The sequence below is a fragment of the Apus apus genome, chromosome 2 (assembly GCF_020740795.1).
Source record: "Apus apus isolate bApuApu2 chromosome 2, bApuApu2.pri.cur, whole genome shotgun sequence".
Classification (NCBI taxonomy): domain Eukaryota; kingdom Metazoa; phylum Chordata; class Aves; order Apodiformes; family Apodidae; genus Apus; species Apus apus.
This window is the reverse complement of record NC_067283.1, coordinates 136,762,701-136,784,579: the sequence shown is the minus strand read 5'-3', so window position 1 is coordinate 136,784,579 and position 21,879 is coordinate 136,762,701. Positions and strand designations below refer to the sequence as shown.

The following is a 21,879-nucleotide window of genomic DNA, read 5'->3' as shown; positions in this document are numbered from 1 at the left end:
AGAAACACAGATTTCATAAGTCAGAAACCTGCAACAGAGAAGAGAAAGGCAGTGTGCAGGTGAGCACACTGTGCCTGGAGTGGGGAGGATAGAAGTCTTAAGGTTAAGTCTAAGGAAGTCTTAAAGAGCCTTCTTCAGCTGATTCTAGTCTTTCTTCCCATTTCTTACCCTAATTTGGCTCCCTTACAAAAGTGAAGGAAATACATTTGGAAAAGCCTTTCCTTAATTTCCATTTCTTAGCATCTGTTTTGAAATAACTAAAATACATCAAAATTGTGCTCCAACTCTATGGTACACATTTGCTTAAACATAATAGATCAATGAACTTAAGGGCAAAACCATGAAAACGTATCGAATAAGTCACCCTACCTGTATCCCCATTCTCTGGATCTGCTTTCTTTTCTTCTATAAACAAATGAAAGCAATACGTAAAACAAAAAGAGGGGGAGAGAAAAAAATGCAGAAATAATAATAATAAAAGTACCATAAAACATGCATTAAAAATAAAAAAAATAATAAAACCCACCAAATTAAATTAATTTGATGAGTTTAGTCAACCAACCAAGTATGGTGCTCTGCATCCAGAGGCATATTCACTGCATGCTAGTGTGTATATTTGTGCACTCTTAGTGAAGACTTAGTGGAGGGAACCCACTGGCATTTTGCACTTCCAGAATCATTCACACACTCAACACAAAAGAGAGCAAGGTAAGTATCAGACATAATTACAGTTTCCTTTAATAGGGTTACAGAAAAAAAAAAAAAAAAAAAAAAAGTGCTTTATGTTTTATGCAGTGCTCACACAGTATGCAGTCTAACGATTTAAGCACAGAAGTCAAATTTGTCAGAACGGATTTCAGTAATTACTTCAAAGCTTCATTGGTTTAATCAATTCTCATAGCCTCTACAGGTTAAAAGGTTTAACAATGATATTACACTAGCTTGTCTTAGAGATAAAAAAATATGAATAACAAAAGACACAAATAGTAATACTCAGAACCCAGTTCATGCACCTAAATCCAGCTAACTGATGCCAAGAAATATTTTGAATGCATATCAAAGATTGTAAATGGCTTTGGGCATTACTCTGTCACAGTAAAATTAAAATATATTGGATCACAAACAAATAGCTTGGCAGCCCATAAATACTGCACTCCGAAATCCAAGTTTGGTAATTAATGTGGAAAAAAAAAAAAAAAAGTAAAATGAAATTTACTTTAATTAGAAATGCATTAACTTTTAAACAGACTCTCAATTTCTTTTTCTTACTGTGAGCCAAAATTATAACAAATTCAATTAAAACAATTGAATATGGAGCAACAAGCCCCAAGCTACAAACCAAAAATAGCAGGTATTATTAGAATTAAATATTTTTCCAGAATTGTTGGTTATTGAGAGTTGCTCACAATATCATGATCTACTTTATAGTACACAGACTGAAGAAGGAAACAGAGCTGTTATATTTAATAAAATATATATTTAATAAAATATTTAATATTTAATAAAATACCATTTTTCAGATGGATATCAAGGATGAAGTCACACTTAAAGAGAAATTATACTGAGACAAGGTGGAGTGCAAGAAAGAAAAATATGTTCCTGCAGAGAGGAAAAATAATGTACCACACTTGGATAGAATCTGCCATCCAATCATGTGTGGGATCAAGGTTGTTCTGCTGACAATTCCTAGTGGAACTGTAAGGCAAATTAGTGGGAAACAGATACTGCAAGTCATAAGGCTATGCTTTTGGACATCAGTGGATGTCAAATAATCTTGAAACTCCTCCCATTCCCTGTCTTTCCTGCCCTGTACTGCACACAGCTCATAAATAAGGCCTTTTGCATTCTTCTGCTTTGGTCTTTTGGGTAGCCTGGCCTATATTACCTATGTAGGATGTGGATACCGCTATTACCTATGTAGGGTGTGGAAACAGCAGAAAGAGATAGTTGTGTTTGCTTTTCAAGCTTTTATTTTTTTTTATTTTTATTTTTTAAAATTTTATTAAATTTTATTTATTTATTTATTTATTTATTTAAAAATTTTATCTTTTAATTCCTTTCACCAATATAAAGGTTAGAAATATAACAGTCTTCTACTTCCTCATTATTTTCTAAAGCAAAATGTAATTTGATAGCAATACCACTCATTCAGAATAATGCAAAATAGATACAAGTGAAGTAAAAGTCATGAAAATACCCTTGAGTTTGAGCTCAGACAGAATGAAGACATTTCTACATTATTTCATACCTACAGTGAAAAGAAATCTTTACTTTGCTTGAAATATCCTAATACCATATAGGATAATTCCTCTGTAAAAATGCCTAGAAGTCCACTAATCCATATATGTGGATGTCTATCAACCATGAGTCTTTAAATAAAGACTGTCATATAAGGAAAAATTGAAACCTGTCCAACTTTCACTTACTCTTGCTCCATGGTTGAAAAGCAGATTGAAAATTATTTCCAAATTGACTTGTAAAAAATAATACCAGAGTATCAGTACATTCTTTAATTTTAAAAGTGTAATTGAAGTGCTGTGACATTTATTACAATTCTCTCCAATAAATAAATTAATCTTTTAGGTTTTTACAAGAAAGCTCAGCACAGTGGATCCTAGTCTCCAAATCGACATTGCAGTTGCACTGTAAAGTGCTGGCTGAAGATGTACTAGAAGGAACAGATGATTGAACTGAATTGAGAAAGATCTCACTCGGATGGGAAGCAGCAGAACTGAATGCTACCTGGATTGTCCAGTGACCAAATGAAACAACGCCACCTACCTCGACAGCAAAGATCTTCACAGAAGCTATGGGCCTGGTCATCACCTCTTAAAGTAAGTCATAGCAGTTCAGAATGTTGATATTAAATTAATAAATGCCTTTGGTTTTCCCAGTTATTAAGTGCTCAAATTGAAAAAAAAAATATGAAGAGCTTTAATGTCTTGAAGATTATGAAAACCAAAAAACCCTATGATATTAAAATGTCTCAAACTGAATAATATAACATGACAAAATCACTAGTCATTCCTAAAATCTTTGTGTATTCCTATTTACATGATTTCTTCAATATCATTATATTAGTCTATATTATTCTGCATCACTTGAAAAATGTATAATGTATCCTGTGGTGTAATTATGTCAATTTATTAACTAAAGTTTTTCAGAATTAATTCGGGGAAAAAAAAATAATAATCCATGCTTTCATGAAGAAGACATTTCTGTACATTACAGAAAATAACCATGTGTTTTCAGCTTAATCAGAACACAGATATATTGAACTATGTTGATGAAATATATAGGTGAACTATAGGGACAGAGAGGTTGAAATGCTGAAAAATACTCTCTCAAAACCTTCTTCCACCATCACAGTTGACATTGCTATTACAATGACTGCTGATATTTCATGAAAAAGTGTGCACAGTCATATTCCCCTGGTCTTGTAAGGGTTTATTCTTTCTAAGAGGTACCAATATATCTAATAGATATCTAATCATCTAACATGCATCTAGATGATATAACGAACAGAACAGAATTCTAATCAAGAGACTCAAATATGAGTGGACTTAGCATGAAGTAAAACTGTTCTAAAATGGCCTTGATCAGCTATATTTTCTTGGAAATGCCTCAATTCTATGAGCTCTGTTCTCCTAATGGGATGGTGCCACAGCCAAAGAACCCCAGCAGGCTTCACCCACCTCTCCCAGAGAAGTCCCATGAAGCAGGGACCCCAAGTCCCTTGCAGCAGAACATGACTGTCTTCATACATAACCAATTAGAATAACAGTTCCACTGAAAAAGCAGGATAGCAGACTTCTCCCTAACCATGGATACTGCTAAAAAATTGCTAAAAAATTGCTGGCTTCCTTGGGGCATCAACGGGAGCTTGAGTCTGCAGCGTTAAGGTTATAAGTGGGAGATGCTGAGCTTAGTAGCCTTTCTCCCAGGTTTTCTTCCTTCTTGCAGAGCTGATTGCCCCACACTTGAGTTTAGAGTCTGGTTCTCTCTTGAGCTCTCTCCTGCAATGGTCTTTAGCTGTGCAGGGATCAGTTCAGCAGGTTAGTATTTTCACCTGAGATCCAGAAGAAGCAATATTCTTATCTAAACTGGCAAATTAACCCAGATTGTCTCCTAAAAGCAAACTCTAAAAGTTCTTTGCTTTTAACATAAAAACTTGTCAGTTAAAGTTCTTGCACTCAAAGGATTACTGTTCCTCATATTTCCAGAGCCATTCAATTCCAAATCTACCTCTAGGAAATTATCTCTACATTTTGTCTTTCTGGCTGTCTACAGTGTGAATATATAACTGCCTAAATGCTACGGGTCTAGCAGAACATCAGGTGATGTATGATATAAATGGTTGCTGAACTTCACTCCAGAGCTTTATGTCCAATATGTGCCAAATATAAAAAAGTTATTGTTGCAGCAAGGAAGGTCTTTCCAAAGTGCCTGGGATCAACATCACAATCTGAATGAAAATAATATGAATGACATCTACATAAATGTCGAAGAAGAAAAAAAAATATTAAAAGATTCAGTGTTTTTAGATTACTGATTAATGAGATTGAAGTGTCAATAACTGTCCATAAAAGGGAAGGCTAGAGTGAAGACAATATCAGTCAGCCAGCTTCCTTGTGGGGGAGGAAGCTTTTGCATTCCTGTGTTCTATTTGACAATTGCTTGATGGTTTTGTTGTGTTTTTTTTTTCTTCTTGGCTTTAAACTTGACAAACTAAACAAAGACTGAAACCCAGGGCACATTTTTCACCAATTAAACAAATTTTTTATCACAATGTTTAAACCATGTTAACAATGTTACTTTAGATTTTTTTTTTTGCAGAATACATGGCATTGCTTAGCAAAAGAACTGAAGAAGATGGCGTGGTGATCTAAGTTAGAGTGTTAAAGACACTCTGGAATCACAAGTTCATAAATTGGCAGGGTCAGCTCAGGTCTTAATCACTAGGAACAGATCTCTGCAGGACAATGGTCTTTCACATCACAGAATCACAGAATATTAGGGGTTGGAAGGGACCTCCAAAGATCAAGTCCAGCCCCCTTACCAGAGCAGGACAACAAACAAGATCACAAAAACACCAACTAGAGCAGACCACTCAGAAAGGCAATCCAGACAGGTCTTGAAAGCTAGTTAGGAAATGTTATTTTGCATGTTTAATAAAGTAATGACTAGGTCTTCTTAATCGTGTGTGGCTCCTTTTCTGAAGTTATTTTTGCAGGGTACTCTGTGATGTTTGTCCTTGCTGCCTCATACAAAGGTGTACATACATTTTGGTGGCCTTTGAAAAATACTGAGTGCTCAAATGGAATAAGGAAGACAGAAGCAGTAAGATGAATATTAGCTAAAACACCCCATTTCACTTCTCCAAAGAATTCCTGCACATTGTCCCTATAAATAATATGCAGTAGAATTTTGAAAATGTAAAAGAAAAGTATCTGAGGATCAGTAGGCTCTTACATTCTGTACTAATAAAAATCCATTCAGATCAGCCATGCTATAAACTCTGCATTGTCTTCATGAAAGTCTGAGCACAGTCTTATTGTTAAATACTCCAACACCCTGTTTGCCAAGTATGTGAGCTCCTCAGAGCTCCCACCACTGGTAAACTCCACAGTATAACCACAGAATATTTCACATTCTGATATAGCCACTTCAAATCATAGGCAGAAACACTTGATGATAACTATGCCTCTGCTTCCAGGAAAGCAAACAACTATTAACAGAGAATCTTCAGCCATCCTAAGAATGCAAGACATCTTCATTAGCATCTCAACAACCATAAATACGGTTTAACCAAAGAATACAAAACTAGTGGTGCATTCACCTGCACGTAAGACTCAGGAGGTTTACAAATTAATCCAGCAAATGTCTACTGATAAAAAAATATATACCTGACCCTATGCTCTCTTTTGTGCAGTTGTGGTCTCAGTTTTAGTTAAATGATATTTTTACTATTTTTTCTTTAGCACACTGAAGAACAGCCTTTATTTATGTGGGTCAATACAGAGGGCTATTTTGGAGGTTGGGTTTTGAGGTCTTTTTTTTCCGGTTTTAATTTTAATAAAAATAATTTTTTAGAAGGACAAGGAGCTTCCCAGTCATCCAACAGGATACAACTATTAGCGTGCTAAGTACATTTAAACTGAATTTGGAGCTTACCTCTCCTCTCCTCTTTAAATGCCTCAGTCACAGACTAAGGCATCAGATTTTAAACATGCCTGTCAAACTAAATATCACAGAAGCCTTCAGAGATGAACAAGTCATTTAATCACATTTGTCCTAAAATGTTACAAATTCCACTGAGAAATTTATTTTCAACATTAGAAAGATGGAAACAAAACAAAACACCATCCAGTCTTTAAAGGAAAGTGTTATCACTGAATACTGACTATAACAATAACTCAAAAATAGAGGGGTGTCATGTTCGGTTTATAAAGGGTAAGAATATTACAGTAGGTTCATCTTGGAAGGCTTGAAAAGCCTGTCATGATACTGTAAGTTAAGAAGAAATATAAATATCTGTGCTCTTTGTTGTCCACTACAGTTGATCTCTCAAACTCTCAATCATACTAATTTCTTGCCCTTGGTTTCTCCAAAAGTTTATTTACCCTTTTACTGTTTGGCCCTCCACTGACCAAGGCTATGAGCATTTCCATTTTGGTCACCCATCCTTAACTGAGCTTTTTAGTTTTGATAGGCTTCAGGCCCAGCAATAATGTTACTACCAACATAATTTTCCATAAAAATAATAAAGCACAGAAAAACATTTCAAAATTCTTTTCTATTTGAATTTCATTCTCAAAAGGAAAAAGTCTAATCAGACTTTCATAAGTTCTTAAAATGAGAGTTTTGTTCCAGATGTTGCAGAAAAGAACTGGAATCTCTATTTCCCTGCCTTTCATCGCTCTTTAAAATGGAGATGTCCCCAGTACTCCATCTTCTCACTTCCACCTACCTCCTCAGAAAGTAGCAATGACTGGGCATCGCTACTCCACCCCTTTGCATCCTGGAATAACCCTTAAATTAATTAGCCAGCAACACTTCTACTACACGTACACAGACTGCCTTTAAACTGTCATGGATCATCCTTTCCAGAGTTTGGGTGATCGATTTTTGGGTACAGTTACTTGAGTCAGATCACATCTAGGCCTAGATTGATTTTGCAAGGCTCAAGAATGTTTTCTTTATCTCCTATGTTTGAAGACCACAGTATTACCTGCAAGTACTTGTTGGCACAACAGTAACTGATTAGTTTGAACCAACTTAGTGATAAAAAGAAAGACGTCTGCTGCATCCCTAGGGTTCTTTGGCAGGCAGGGACTTACTGCCATTGCTCATACTGAATACACATGCAGGTGAACTGCTGTGCCACCCTAACATCTTTCAAAGTACTTAAAACCTATGAAACATATTAAATTCTTTCCACAATATGAGTTTAGAAGCAAATTGTGAAAAATCTGCATCACAATGCTCCTCCTTCACCCAAGGAAAGCAGGGTTTAGGATTAAGAAAGCTATCAAGCTGTACTGCTGTCAGATAAAAGAACATATATAAAATATTATTGCTTGTTAGCTTTCTGAACTTGTTTTTGTGCTTGAAATATACAGCATAAGATTTGCATGCACTCTCACGGGATTTATTAATTAATAAAAATCTAAATTTTTTCAAGGAATAAAATAATCTCATTTTTGCAATTAAAGATTATAATATCCAGAGAGGAAATGGCAATATATTTATTTCAATTCAATGTTCACAAATTCATATATGTAGCTTTCTCAACATGTCTCAGTCTAATAACACCTAAAATCAATAGCAAATCCTTTCATTCATCTGAATGTTTGGTAGCGTGGTAAATACTGTGAAAAACAGTTCCTAATGGAACTTGTCAATACATAATCCTAGTTCCACACTTTTTAAAGCAAATTCTAAAACAATGGGGAAACATCTCCTTCTGAAGCAATGCCTTTAAGTGTCACCCTTGCTTTTATCTGCATGCACAGCTGCTCAAAGTGCCTTGTACTGAAATGTGTAAGCATTATTGAGGTAAAACGTGAAAGAGTATCCACTTCAAATGGACATCTGAAAATATGTTACTATGCATAAAATCAAATAATTGCTCCTGACTTTAAGGGCAGTAATAATAACTTGTAACTGCACTGCTGATTATGATATTGACTTCTTGCTCCCTCTGTTGTTATCATAATCTTATGCTTAGTCTAAAATTTTTGGCATGAGATAATAGCTTTTGATCATTAGTAACTCTACTTATAACCAAAATAGTTTTTATTCAATTAAGCTAAGTTTGAAATTCAGGTGCATGAAATTTAACTTACTAAAATCACTCCGTTCTCAAATTATATCCTCCCCAGGGTAAAAAATTCTATCAGAGTTTCCGCAATTTTTGTATGTTTTCAAATGCAAAGATAAAATAAATTATAAATTGTTTCATGTGCTAGTTGGATGCTGAAAGGCTAATTTGCAGTTAATGGAGATGGGAAGTAAGAACTGATATGAGAGAAATCAAATCAGTTTAAAATCTTAAGGTATATCACATGTGTCATCAGTTACGTTTTAAAACTTCTTTGTACTGTACATAGTTTATAGGTAATAAAAATTACACAAGCATCTTAAACTTAAATTCTTACAGTGTGCCAATATTGAAATATATAGAGGGGGAAGAGAGTGAAAAGCATGTGAGGTGAGCTGTGATAGAATCTATAGAAAAGGTAAAATGAAAAAAATAACACAGAGAAAAGCAGTAGAAGAGACAGACCTGAGTTTCTTCTCCTTGATGATTCCGCTTCTTCTGTGATCACATCGTGTAATGTACAGACATAGACAAAGGAGATGGGCGTGAGAGGATGTATTCAGAAGGTTAAAACTGACACTGAGGGAAAGGGTCAAAAATTGTTTTAGAGAGAAGTCTGCAGAGCAGAGTTAGTAAATGGGAAAAAATAACAGAGACACCAGAAGGAGAAAGAAAGCTGAAGAAGAAATGGTTAAACTACTGTTGAAAAACTGTAAAGACAGGGTTAGTATAGAAGCTGAGGAAATAACAACAGTTACAACTGACAGCAAAGTCAATCCTTGAAATGAAGCAGAAAAAAAGCTGAATAGTAAAAGGTATGTTAACTAGCATAAACATTTTTGTTCAAGTTTTTGGCGTGTTGTCTACCTGGATGTAAGTATGATTTTTCTCTTTCAAGTGTTGAACATTCAGTTTAATGTCACCAATGGGAAGTCTATTATTAGATTTTTCAGTTATTGAATTCTTATAATTTATGCTGAAACAAACTCCACATTTCCATTTCTGATTTTTTGTTCAAAAGGATATACAACCTCAGGAATTTCAGAATCCACATAACACACTCTGGAAAGGACTGCATTATTGTGACAATCTGACAAAGGCAATATTATCAACACCAAAATACAGAACGTGAGAAAAAAGAACGTATAGCTTTTAACTCTCGTGGTCAATGCAACAGGTAATTTTTCAGAATCAAATGGTATTCTCATCTCACATAAATCTAAGTTAGTGCATGCAAGTTAAATGCCAAAGCAACTATCTCTTTACTTACTTCATTACTTCACATTCAAAAACACACTGCCATTTCAGACATGGAGAAAATCTGAGGGACAGTGTCGTTCTCTGTACTGAAAATCTATTTGTAACAAAAGAATGGCAGGAATTAATCTTGAAAAGTAATAATTACAATGAACTGTGAAGCTACCATCATGAGCAGAACAAATGCATTCTTCCAGAAATTATCAGAAATATACATATAAGCCCTGATATAACTTCCACTTGCAGTTTGTTAATGAGTCACAAAACATTGCTCATAATTCATTAATACTGCTGATGTTAGATTAAGAATTCCAGAAAAGTTCATACACCACAAGAATATGCTATAATCTTAACATTTCAAAGTCAATATCAAGATACCATTAAAAAATGTAAAAATAAGATAAGCAATATAAATCAATACAATTAAATTAAAGACAACAATGAATTTCATCTGATAACCACTGTGTTCTATAGTTAAAAGATTTATTCTATAGCTGGCAGATTATAATTTCCATCTACTATCAAATGGCAAGACTGCAACAAAACTTCATTGTAAACACAAGCAGCTTGTAAAATATATATTTAGAATACATTTTTAGGCAAATAAATTTGCTTACAGAAAGAATACACTTAACTGCTATATATGATATATGGAATATAAAAGCATAGCAGCTGACAGTTTTGACAGAGGATGCTATGTATTCACATGTTAAAAAAGTAATGGCATATAAATATTTTTTGTATCTGGGCAAGTACAATGAATTCATAGGATGAAATATAAATAAGTGACTGCAAGGTTCTAATACTCCCTGGTACACTACAGCTCTATTAATATAGTGTAGCTATAATTGCTCTGACTGTTAAATAGATAAATCAGTAGTATTATCACCAAAATACGCTGAAGTACTTTTAATTTTTTGAAAATGTTTCCTATTATGTAGCTATAGCCCTGAAGTGAGCACTTCTACTATATTAAAAACAGTTATTTGAAAGTGTCTATCATGACCTCTTTATTGCTTCTTTTATTACTTTTATTATCCATAAGAATGCATAGCTTTGAGAGATATACTGCATTAGAATAAACCATTTTCAATAAAATTTCAAAGAATGTTTGGAATCACATTACTTGCAAATTAGGAATAAACCTGCTATGGTACTGAAGGACATTCTAGTAGTGTCAGCGAGGCTCAGCATGGAACTGAATACTAGGGAAGTTCCCTTGGAAGATTTTAGAAATAAATTACCAGTGTGGCTGTATCAGCCACATAGAATCATAGAATCATTAAGGTTGGAAGAGACCTTCAAGATCATCGAGTCCAACCGTAATCTAAATACCACAACTGCTGAACTATATCCTGAAGCACTACATCTAAACACTTCTTGAACCACCTCCCTCGGCAGCCCATTCCAATGCCTCACCACTCTTTCAGTAAATAATTTTTTCTTCAGACTAAACAGCCCCAGTTCCCTCAGCTGCTCCTTGTATGACATGTCCTCCAAGCCTCTCACCAGCATTGCCGCTTTTCTCTGGATATGCTCCAGGACCTGTGTCTTTCTTATACTGTGGCATCCAGAATTGAACACAGTACTCAAGCTGTAGCCTCACCAGTGCTTAATACAGGGGCATGATCACTTCTCTACCACTGCTGGACACACTGTTTTTGTCAAAGACCTTACTAAAGTCCAGGTAGACAATGTCCACAGCCTTCCCCTCATCCAATAGCTGGGTCACCTGGTCATACAAGGAGATTAAGTTGGCCAAGCAGGACCTGCCTTTCATGAATCCATGCTGGCTGGGCCTGATCTCACCATTATCCTGCACTTGCCATGTGCATGCACACAAGATGAACTGCTCCATAATCTTCCCTGGTACCAAGGTCAGGCTGACAGGCCTGTAGTCCTCATGCAAGTATTTGTTATTAAAAATTTTTTTACACATCAAAGAGGCAAGCAAAATTAATTTTTAATTACAAGTATTTAAAGGTTTTACCGATCAAATATATTAGATTAATAATTTTAATATCACCCAGAGGAAAAGAAAAGAGGTATCTTCTCACTTGAGATACCTGTTGAGCAGCTGATATCTCTTGAGATAAATGTCTTATAATATTTTTTATTAATTCATGCAAATATTAATGAATTAGTAGAAGCTGTGGCATGGTAATGCACCAACTTTTTTCAATTAACAATTACAAGAGGGAAGTACTAATAAACCAATTAATTGAGACACAAAAACACTTATGAGAACCAGTCTTCTCCTGATTAAGAAGCCATGCCATAAATCCCAAACAATAGACTGAAAATTCTCTGGCTCTGTAGCTTGTAATCCACTAAAATAGATCTTTGTTGATAGAAACACATTCAAATCTGAGAACAAAATAATGGAATAAAATTCTGTTACATTTACATCTTGTCAATAGACAGTCTTCATTTGCACAGTTATTGCTTTGTTGTGGAACTAGCATTTATTTGGATCAATTGTTCATCTTGACGTACGAGAGTGGTATGTATAAGGCTATTATACACAGATTCAGAAACAAATGAGACTCTCAATGAAAAATTTATAAAGTAAATGAAAACTAGGTATTGTACTGCAATCCTGAATAAAACAAAATACGTACCATCTATTTTATCACGCTTTGATGCAGAACTTTTCATTGTCAATAATGTCACTTATTAAAGACAAGTATTTAAGTACTTAGTGTTCAAAAAAACATGCTTGAAACCTTACATAGGAAATGTGCTTATCTGAAATTCTAAAAGCAGCACAGGGCAAAGTGATGCAAACTAACTAGTCCCCTTGCACCCCCACCCCAAGTCTTCTTAATTTCAGTTTTCTTCTTAAAAACAAACACCTTTCAGTGCATAAAGAGTCTCAGAAATTCCTTTGACTTCCAGCAGTCACAGAACTTGCAAAGCCCCATTTCTGGATACTCTTCACAAAATAATATGTGCAGCAGCACAGACAAATAGGCATAAACTTAAAACATAGATGAGATTTTAAAATGAAAATGTTCCATGAAGTCTGTGCATTTCATAATTATAGGTACTTAGTCTGGATGTGATTAGACTTGATGAATGGCATAGTGTAGCTAACTCAGGAAAGGTGTCCCTGACACCATTCAAACTCTGCAATGCTAATGATACAGATAAAAGAGGAAGAGTAGATAACACTATAGCTAAGAGTAGAAATATTTGTTAAAAGAAGATTTAGAATGAAAGTGCATTTAACTACATTGACGTGTGAATAAAAATAGTTTTCCTTAATCTTCTTTAATAGTGCTAAGTCACATCTTCTAGTTAACCTTCCTGCAGATATAGAGCCTGTTCCACACTTCTGATTTTTTGTTAATAAGGTATTTGTCTACTAAAGATGAGTTCTTTATTTTAAAGTCTAAACCCATACACTCAAAGTCATAGCTGTACACTGGACAGATACTGACATTTTTCCTCAAAAATACAAGCAGAGGACTAACTAGACTAAAGAAAATGCAGGGAAAAGAGGAGCAATACATTTAATTTTGCAAATACATAATATACACTATATATAATATACACTGTGTATAATACAGGCTAGGTAAAGACAGAAAGAATATAGAAAATGTGGGTTATTCCTACCCAAAGATAAGAAGAAGTTAGAAAACAACATACAATATATGAACTCTCTAAATCAAACAAAACCATGTAGACTGCATTACTCTTTCATAACTCACAAAAGAGGAACTAAATGAGGAATTCAGAGAGAGAGCTTCTATGATTTTATAAGGGAAAAAAGACTAGTAACAAAAAACTAGTAACATTTCAAAATATTAATGCATTGCACATTGGATTTTAAACATCATAAATCCAGAAAAGATAACAAATCTCACTAATAAGTTAGGTGATTTAGATAGTCATGTATCAAAACTATTTCCAAAAAGTTACCACAGATACAAATACACCCACTATTGTCAGTACAGGATAGATGAGCTATTTGAAAACAGATCTCTCCCTGTTCTAAATTTTCACCACCTACAGAATCATATTGTCCAGGAGATCACATAGTTAAGACCGCAGGACTGGTTTCTAAAACACAAAAAAGCAGTAAAAGCATATATACAAATAGGTGTGTGGTTTCTTAGACATTTTCAGGCCACCTCATACTTGTGATCCATCCTAAACTACAATTATACCATGAATTAATGCAATTTGGCTACAACACTGAAGTGTAATATTTGATTACACCTGTGTCTCACACAGGGACTGCAATTCCCATCCACAGAGTTCCCTTTTCTCTCTTTAATCCAATTTGTTGTTACTTTGCTATAGACTAGGCATGTTTACTTTTAAAGTGGTATAGGAACAAAATTAATTTTTTTAATATATGTTTTTTTAAAGCAGATATGAGAGAATTATCTGTTTTAAATACATCATTTATCAGTTGCAAGAAGAGATCCTGAAAAGTGCATACTCATTTTTTTTTCAAGAACACAATTAGTCATGCCATATATTCAATCTACATTCTCTTTTGTCACAGGTTAAAAGATCCTCACAGATTCAACATGAAGCTATTTTTGTAAATTTTACCCACTTCACTTTTTTTCAGATTCCACAACATCCTCATAAGATCTTATTTTGTGCCCTCTTCCCCAGCTCTTCCACAGTATACTGAAACTTCCATCAGAGCCATGGACATTTTCTTCTTCCCTTCCTAATCAATTTCTTTTGAAAACTGCTCTGCTGCCCAATCTCTTTCCTCTTCAGCAATCATAAACTAGTCCATGACGCCACTCTGCTCCTCTTCTGGTTATTTTAGACCAGCCTTCTCCTTTAAATATAATTTTTGATTTATCTAATGCTCACGATGTCATTACTAGAGTCCTTCTATGTGTCTTGTCATTACTTTGTCTTTTCCAGCCTGTTTCATTCCCCATTTCTAACCAAATCTCCCATTTTATAGTTTTCAATCTATTATACTCTCAATTCTGACTACTGAATTCTTTTAAAATAATCACCACTTTGTTTTGAATTATTTTTGTCTACTCTTTGTCTACGTCAACTGATTCTATGGCAATAGGTAAACTACAAAATTACTGTTGCATTACAATTATTTCTTAAAGGCTTTTTCTTACACAGGCAAGGAGTATTTCCATCCAGGAGACTGATAGAAATGTTTCTTGGATAAAACAAGCCATGATTCACTTCAAATTGAAAGCCAATCTATATATAGAGAGACTTAACCTTTGTAAGTACACATTATCTTTGTATGTTCTGATGTTTTTAACCTACCATTGTTACAATTCCTCTAAAATTTTAGTACTATATTAAATAATTATTTTTCCCCCAGATAATTACAAGAACACTCCATTTTTACTTCCATTCTGAGATATATTAATGTTTCAACTATTCTGTCTCTTTTTGGTCAGTCCTACTAAAATATGTCAGCACTTCCCATGGCTCTGTTCTTCCACTGTTGCTTAGAAATTATAATAGTCTATGGCATTTGGATAACACTGCAATCTTCGCAATAGGCAATGATAATGAAACCATTGCAGGATGGTTTCCAGATAATAACCACCAAATCTACTGTCTCCAAGTAGGAAAGACAGGGGAAAAACAATAGTGTTCCATTCGCTATTTCATGAAGGTAGTTTCTGCATTGCCATCTCTGGATGAAGACACAGTTTGCTAGACTGTGTTCAGCTTTCAAAACTTTGGATAGCGAGATTGATTGAACACTTCAAAAACAATTGACACAGATCAGAAATCGGTTCTACTGCCAAGGTTGCCATGAACTATGTGCTTTTCCCTTTAAATAACCCTGATGAGTTCAAGAGAGACCAGTTATGATACTAGTTTTAAATAATTGATTTTTAAGAGAAATGGTATCTTGCCTAACCTTATCTCTATCAGTACAAGAAACATTCCTACCCATAGCCTGCTTATTTCTAGCTATTAACACCTCACATATAAAGATGCAAAACCATGTTAAAATGTTTGCATGCAAACATTTTTTTTATTTTATTTATTTTTAATTCACTGACCAAGGAAATGTGATTGGAGACTACAGCTTTATTCACTTTCTTTCATATGTCATCTATTACGGCTGAGTGACAGGAGTGCTGAAAGCAGAAATGCTTAATAATATTAGAAAGGAACAAATAACTGTTCCACATGCTTTCTGATTTGGTGGCACCTTGAGAATGTAGCACTCTCTGGCAGTGCTGACACCAGCTAAAGGAAGGGCATGCATATTCAAGACATGGCTTGAATTTTGATGCTGTGCTTACCTACAATGCTGCAGTTTTCCACTTGCAGTCCTTCAAAATCTTTGCATAAATAAAATGGACTCTTTGCAATACATGGAACAATAGTTTTGCAAATTGCCTCAGAACTCAAGACACTACAAACACTGGTAAGAAAACATGTTGATTTCTAATATTCAGGAAAAAGAATTTTACCAGCATATTCTATTGAAAAGCTTGAAACATAAGAACTATTTTACTAGTTTATTAAATGACCTTAAATTGTCTTCCAAAAAAATTGCTCGCTCAGTTCTACTCATGTATATTTCTTGATTATTAATGTTTTACACGACACAGTATTACTGTTTTTTTTTCTTTTCTTTTCTATTATTTGGAGTTCTCTATATATGTTTTTACCTACAACTGGCTCAGTCTTAGTTCTTACTCAAGATATTTATGTAATAAATATTTTTAATCACAGATTTTCTTAGCTATAATAATGCTATGGCTATTACCATGTGACTGGTTAGATTAAATTTTTAACAGACAAACTGAACCTGAAAACAGGACAAGCTCCTGGAACAGGCCACAGCAGATAAAACCTTTGTATGAAAAGGCAACCAAAACAGGGCAACAGCAGTATGAGGTGCCTGTATTCCTCCTTGCTTCTCTCTGCAGACTGCCAGATGCAGCCAGGGACTAAGTTTATTAATATCACCTTGCTGTTTTCTGTGTGAAGAGATCATTTAAAGCTTTATCAGATTAAAGTAAGCCCAGCCCTGTGCAGAGGGTAAAACCCATATTGGAAAGCTTCAAGGAATTTGAAGCTTACTTTGGTAGATTCCGTCAGGCTACATCACTGGCAGATCATGGTGTCAGAACCAATATATCTCAGCATCCAGGGGTGAGTACAGGGTTATTGCACCTCCTTCCATGTGTCCTGGCTGCTGTGCCTTGAAAATGAACTGTCATGAGGCAGGGATGTGTACAGGGGAGAGCAGTGTGCTGTGCACAGGGGTAGCACAACTCCTGGAAGCTGCAGTGATTGATTCCACTGGTGCTCCTCCACTGCCACCGCTTTAGCGCACACGGCTTCCAGACACAGAGAAACAGTTTGGAAAAGTATTCTAGGAATATAACTATGCATTATTTGGCACCCGTTGTAGAGTGTTCAGAACCACCTGAGATATTTCTGCTTCACGTTTCATTGTCCAATGTGAATGCACCATGGAAGACATAACTGATAACATAAAACTGAGCAGAATGTATGCTCTCTCAGGAATCAGCCCTCACAGAAGAATCTAGGACTGTAGAGTGCAGAACACATTTTTTACTCAATTTTGTATATATTCTAGACTTTGACAATTGCCACTGTGGCTTTCTGTACAAATTCTGTGTATCCCCTGCAGCACTGGAGATCAGTAGTACTGCTCCAGAGGGGATAAAAAAAATAATATTAAAATCAGATAAATATTTTTATAAATAAGTAAAACACTTCTGAAGTGGCAACATTTGCATGATCGTATTTGTTTCTGATTTCAATTATTCTGGTTTTTTTTACTTACAATTACAAAATTTCACCCATGTTCAAAAAATCTAGACAGCCCCAAGAGCAACCATCCAACAAAATATGGCTCCTATTGCTAAAAACTGGGGAGGGTGGTTCTAAAGAAGCATTGCTAATAACTATGAATGTGCCATCTGCCTAGACCACAGTTCTAAGCCCACTTCAGCTGGAAGATGGAGATAATGTTCTCACCTAGCTACTAGGTAAAGCAAAAGTCTGGGCAGAGTCAATATTCTGTAGAATTTTCCCTGGAAAGGCAACACCGAAGAACTCTAGACATTGTATTTTGGTTTGCCAAGCAATAGTTAAAACACTCTGCTGGAAAAGAAGACATATTACATTTTGATCCTGAATCTTATTGAGCAGTACTTTTTTCAACTGTAGCTTCCTCTGATGTATTAAAAAGTCAGGAAACAGGTAATGCAACTGCAGGTCTGGCCTTCTGCAGTTAGGTTCTCTAATTCCTAGGCTAGAGAGCCAATGCAGACCTTGCTCCTCTCCTTCAGTTCTGACTCTTGCATTTTCAGCTGTAGAATAGTTGAGCCTCAAGAAAAAACCTGGAAATTATCAGCATGTAGGTGAGCCTAAAACTGAAATTACAGCATTAATCTGGGAGCTGGCATAATTGCCCAATCTTGTAAACTTTGACTTGTGTGATTGGGAAAAGTGTTGCCATTAGAGTAATTGAGACAACTAATATGCTAAATAGAGAGAGATTTGCAGCCCAAAACTGAACCTAAGTATTCTTCAAACTGACAAATTCCCATTCACTTGAGTAGATGTGAATCAAACTTTAAATACACAATGAAACCTAAACCTAAAATCTAAGGATTTATTTTGCTTTCCCCCTTTCCCTTTTCTTTTTTTCCTTTCATTCTCTTCTCCTTTCCTTCTCTTATTTTTACAGTGTCTTTATCACCATAATATCACACTGTCTTTTGCAAGTGCATAAATTAATGTGATTAGAACCTCTTATTGTCTGATTCAAATGAGAGAACAATACTACCATTTCCATAATCATTATGATTATTTATAGGTGTACTTTTCAGTACTATGCATTTGTAGGAGCAAAGATAAAGTCAAAGAATTAAACGTTATGTTTGGTGTAGAAGAAAGTTTGTGATAGTTTTTAGTTTCAGAAGAAATCCGTTCAAGTACAGGACAGAGGATGAAAAAGTTTTCTTACATTTCAGAAACCCATTCATATGGAGTTATAAAATACAGTGTTATAAAAAATTACATCAGAATTATGTTTCTGACATGTGATGGTGTAAGAAGGTTTCAGATTCAAGTCTAGAAGATGAATTTCCCACCATATGTGCAGTAGATACCTTGGTTTTATCAACTAAATAAGAATCAGCAGAACTCATACTTGGATTTCTGAGGTTTGCACAGATAGATAAATCATAACAAAATTCAAAACTAAAAAGCAAGCTAAGTCTAATATTGTGCCAGAACACTTCTAATGCATGTGCATTCTAACACAATTCTTTACAAAAGCAGATCTATTTTGGCTATTCTAAAACAGAACTATGTAATCTAAATGGTCTCTACATAATAAAGATTTCACACCAAAGTGAAAAATAATAAGGTACATCAAGCACACACGCATTACAAAAGCATGAAATGTGTTTTTATAGTCTCATGCTTTCATGTGGTTTTCCAAACCCTGACAAACCTGTCTCAGAATGGTGTTTCTTTTTCGGCAATGGTTTGTCATCACTTATTGTACCATTCACCTTTTTCTGCTGGTCCTCCCATGTAACTTCTAGTATAAACCAAAAAAAAAAAATCAGAAATATTATGTAACTTTCATTATAAGACACCTATTATCATTTGGGACAACTTGATCTAAACAAATGTACTATCAATAACATGGCAAAATTTAGATTAAATATTTAATTTAGGGGTCTGTGGTGGAGAGAACAAGTAAACATCTTAAACATGGAACACAACATACTATGGCAGTTAGTATCTATGTAATTTGACAAATATGCAGCTCTCTTTGATATTTAACAATTGGAATAAAAACCCAGGAGGTTATTCACACAGTAATTTATTCAATTTTTACTAGTACTCTATATTCTATACCTTCTTACGATATATATGTGTTTCTGAAAATTAAATAGAAGTTTAAAATAGTTTTGTAAAATGTCTTTACAAAGATACAATTTAAAAAAACCCAAATTTACAAACCAAAATGGAACCAGCAATCATGTATCTGTACTTTAAATTGATAAAGTATTTTTAACAACAAATTGTTAAGTCAAAACCAGGTTGGACTTACTCAATATATCTGGAATTTTATTTAAATTCAGAGGTTTTTTAGACAGATCAAGTTACTCAATGAAAACTCTCTTGTTAGTTATGGATCCTGTACCCTGAAACCAGCATTTCCAAACTAACGACTCAGAAAAAAAGAGCTGTGAATAGCAGCACATACACTCTCCTCCAGACAGGGCCTCCATTCTCTAGACTCGCAAGAGATTAAGTCTTTCTGAGGTTGTCAGATATTTTCAGTCTACTCTTTAATTCTCCATCTTCTGACAATTAAACTAGCTGGTTAGAAAAATACTATAGATTTAAAATCTCTTGGTATCTTGTGCCAAAATCAAATCTAGAACTATTAACTAGAAAGATTCAATATCCTAAACTCCATTTTTGCTTTGAGCTGTTAAGAATCTGCTTATGTTGCTGATCTCACAAAGGTCAAAATTCCTGACAGTCATTGCCCACAGATATATCTACATTTATGGTCACAGAAATAGCCAGTGATGGAGAAGAATACTATAGATCTGGAACAAATTTTCCATCTTATAAATTCAAAATAAATAGACATACAAAATGATATTAATCTCTGACTACTTTTTTGGATTTGGGAGTTTTTTGGTGTTTGGGTTTTTTTTTTCTTGTTTTTGTTTTGTTTGTTTGTTTTAAATGAGACTGATGCATATCTATCATTCAAAATGTGAACATATAAAAATGTTATCTGTAGGCATCCTGCTGCTTTCCTGTCTGTGATTGTTCCATGACAGGGTGCGGTCCTATAAAAGTTAGCTTTGATTTTTTAAAATTATGGAGTTGTAGGTTTCAAATAATATAACAATCAAATTGTCAATATAATGATTTCATGACCCCAGATATGCATGCAGAAACAGAAATTGTAATTTTTAAAGTACCATGTGTAGTAAGTACTACATAAGAAATTTCAAAAGGAACATTCTTGTTTCCAAACTGTGGAAAAAAACCCCACTTATTATGTTTCTTCCTAACAAAAATGTGATTCTTGGTTTTTCTCTATGAAAATACACATTTATTAATAAATATTTACTGATGCCATCTATGCTTCGTCCTTCTTGGGTTAGTTCAGAAGTGTCTTCTTAACTAACTCAAAAAAATATTCAATGACCTTAGTAAAACTGTATTTGAGCTTAAGGAAGAGGTACTGCTAGGGAAAAACAACATTAGACAACCGTTTAGGTCAAACAGTGGAGATATTTAGAATACGATAAAAAGTAGGGAGAGAGAAATCCCAAACAGGGGTTTTTGTCAGGATATCTAATGAATAGTCTAAGTACTGCAGAATGTCAGGAAGCCAAGTGGTATCCATGCTAGCTTTATGGCAGTTTTAAAAGACAGGACTTCTTGGTCAGCATTCTTTCTCAGAACTCCTGATTCAGTTCTGAACCTTAAAACTGTAGTTTTCTCAGCCACCAAAATCACTTATCATACTAAAGATTCCTACCAAAAGAAAAGCTTGTCTAAGCCTTGCTAAAGAAAGCTAAGTATCTAGAAAACAGTTAACCCACTTAGAAGCACTAAGTACTTCTATAATGACACTTGAATTGACAAGCATGATGAAATAAATATAAAAAATACAACTCAATAAATATTATTGCCTTGTGTTAACCTTAAAAAAACACACAACCCCCCCCACCCCCATCATACAATCAAGGCAGGCTACTCTTTGATGTTTATACTAAAAGTGATAGTTTGAGCATGTAAACACTACAAGAAAAGTTTCCAATTACTGTCCTATTGCTTTAGTTATTCTTAAAGCATGTCACCATTAAATTCAAATGGCTGCCTAATGTTATCAGCAGTTAAGTAGAACTCTTAGATTGAGTATATGCAGACTGAAGGTACTCCAGATCAGGTGGAAAGCTTCATTGACTTCTAGAACACTGAAAGAGTTTGGCTAGTAATGGTTATAATTGCAGCTGAGAAATAAAAATAGATCTCTCCATTAGATTTACTCTAACATTTAACCTTTTATTCACCATTTTCTAATTCTATTTCCATCTCCGTGCTCTACAAAGCTAAGAAAATGTTGTTAAATGAGAGCTTTCTGTTTGAAAACTAGTAAGAGATGCTGATGAATAGGCAAAATGCTAAATGTCTGTGCTGCCCATATCCTCTCTGATTAGATAAATAAGTGTTGTAGTTTCTAACATATTTTCCCCCCAAGGCAAAGAGCCACCATCTATCCCCTTGTTTTAACCAAGCCA

The 21,879-nt window shown here is 34.6% G+C and overlaps 1 protein-coding gene across 50 annotated transcripts in view; it reads right to left on the bottom strand.

The window, feature by feature from the left end:
- Positions 1-21,879, bottom strand: part of RIMS2 (regulating synaptic membrane exocytosis 2) — a 470,125-nt gene that overhangs the window by 98,731 nt on the left and 349,515 nt on the right. For 16 of the 50 annotated variants that reach the window (XM_051611522.1, XM_051611504.1, XM_051611509.1 and 13 more), the window contains 3 exons: positions 19,050-19,139; positions 8,789-8,821; positions 370-405 (listed from right to left, as the gene is read on the bottom strand). The exons of 19 other annotated variants lie outside the window; for them this stretch is intronic. In XM_051611522.1, coding sequence (XP_051467482.1) covers positions 370-405; positions 8,789-8,821; positions 19,050-19,139 — 159 coding nt within the window. The remainder of the gene's footprint in view (positions 1-369; positions 406-8,788; positions 8,822-19,049; positions 19,140-21,879) is intronic. 15 more of the 50 variants (XM_051611532.1, XM_051611536.1, XM_051611519.1 and 12 more) reach the window with 7 other exon arrangements.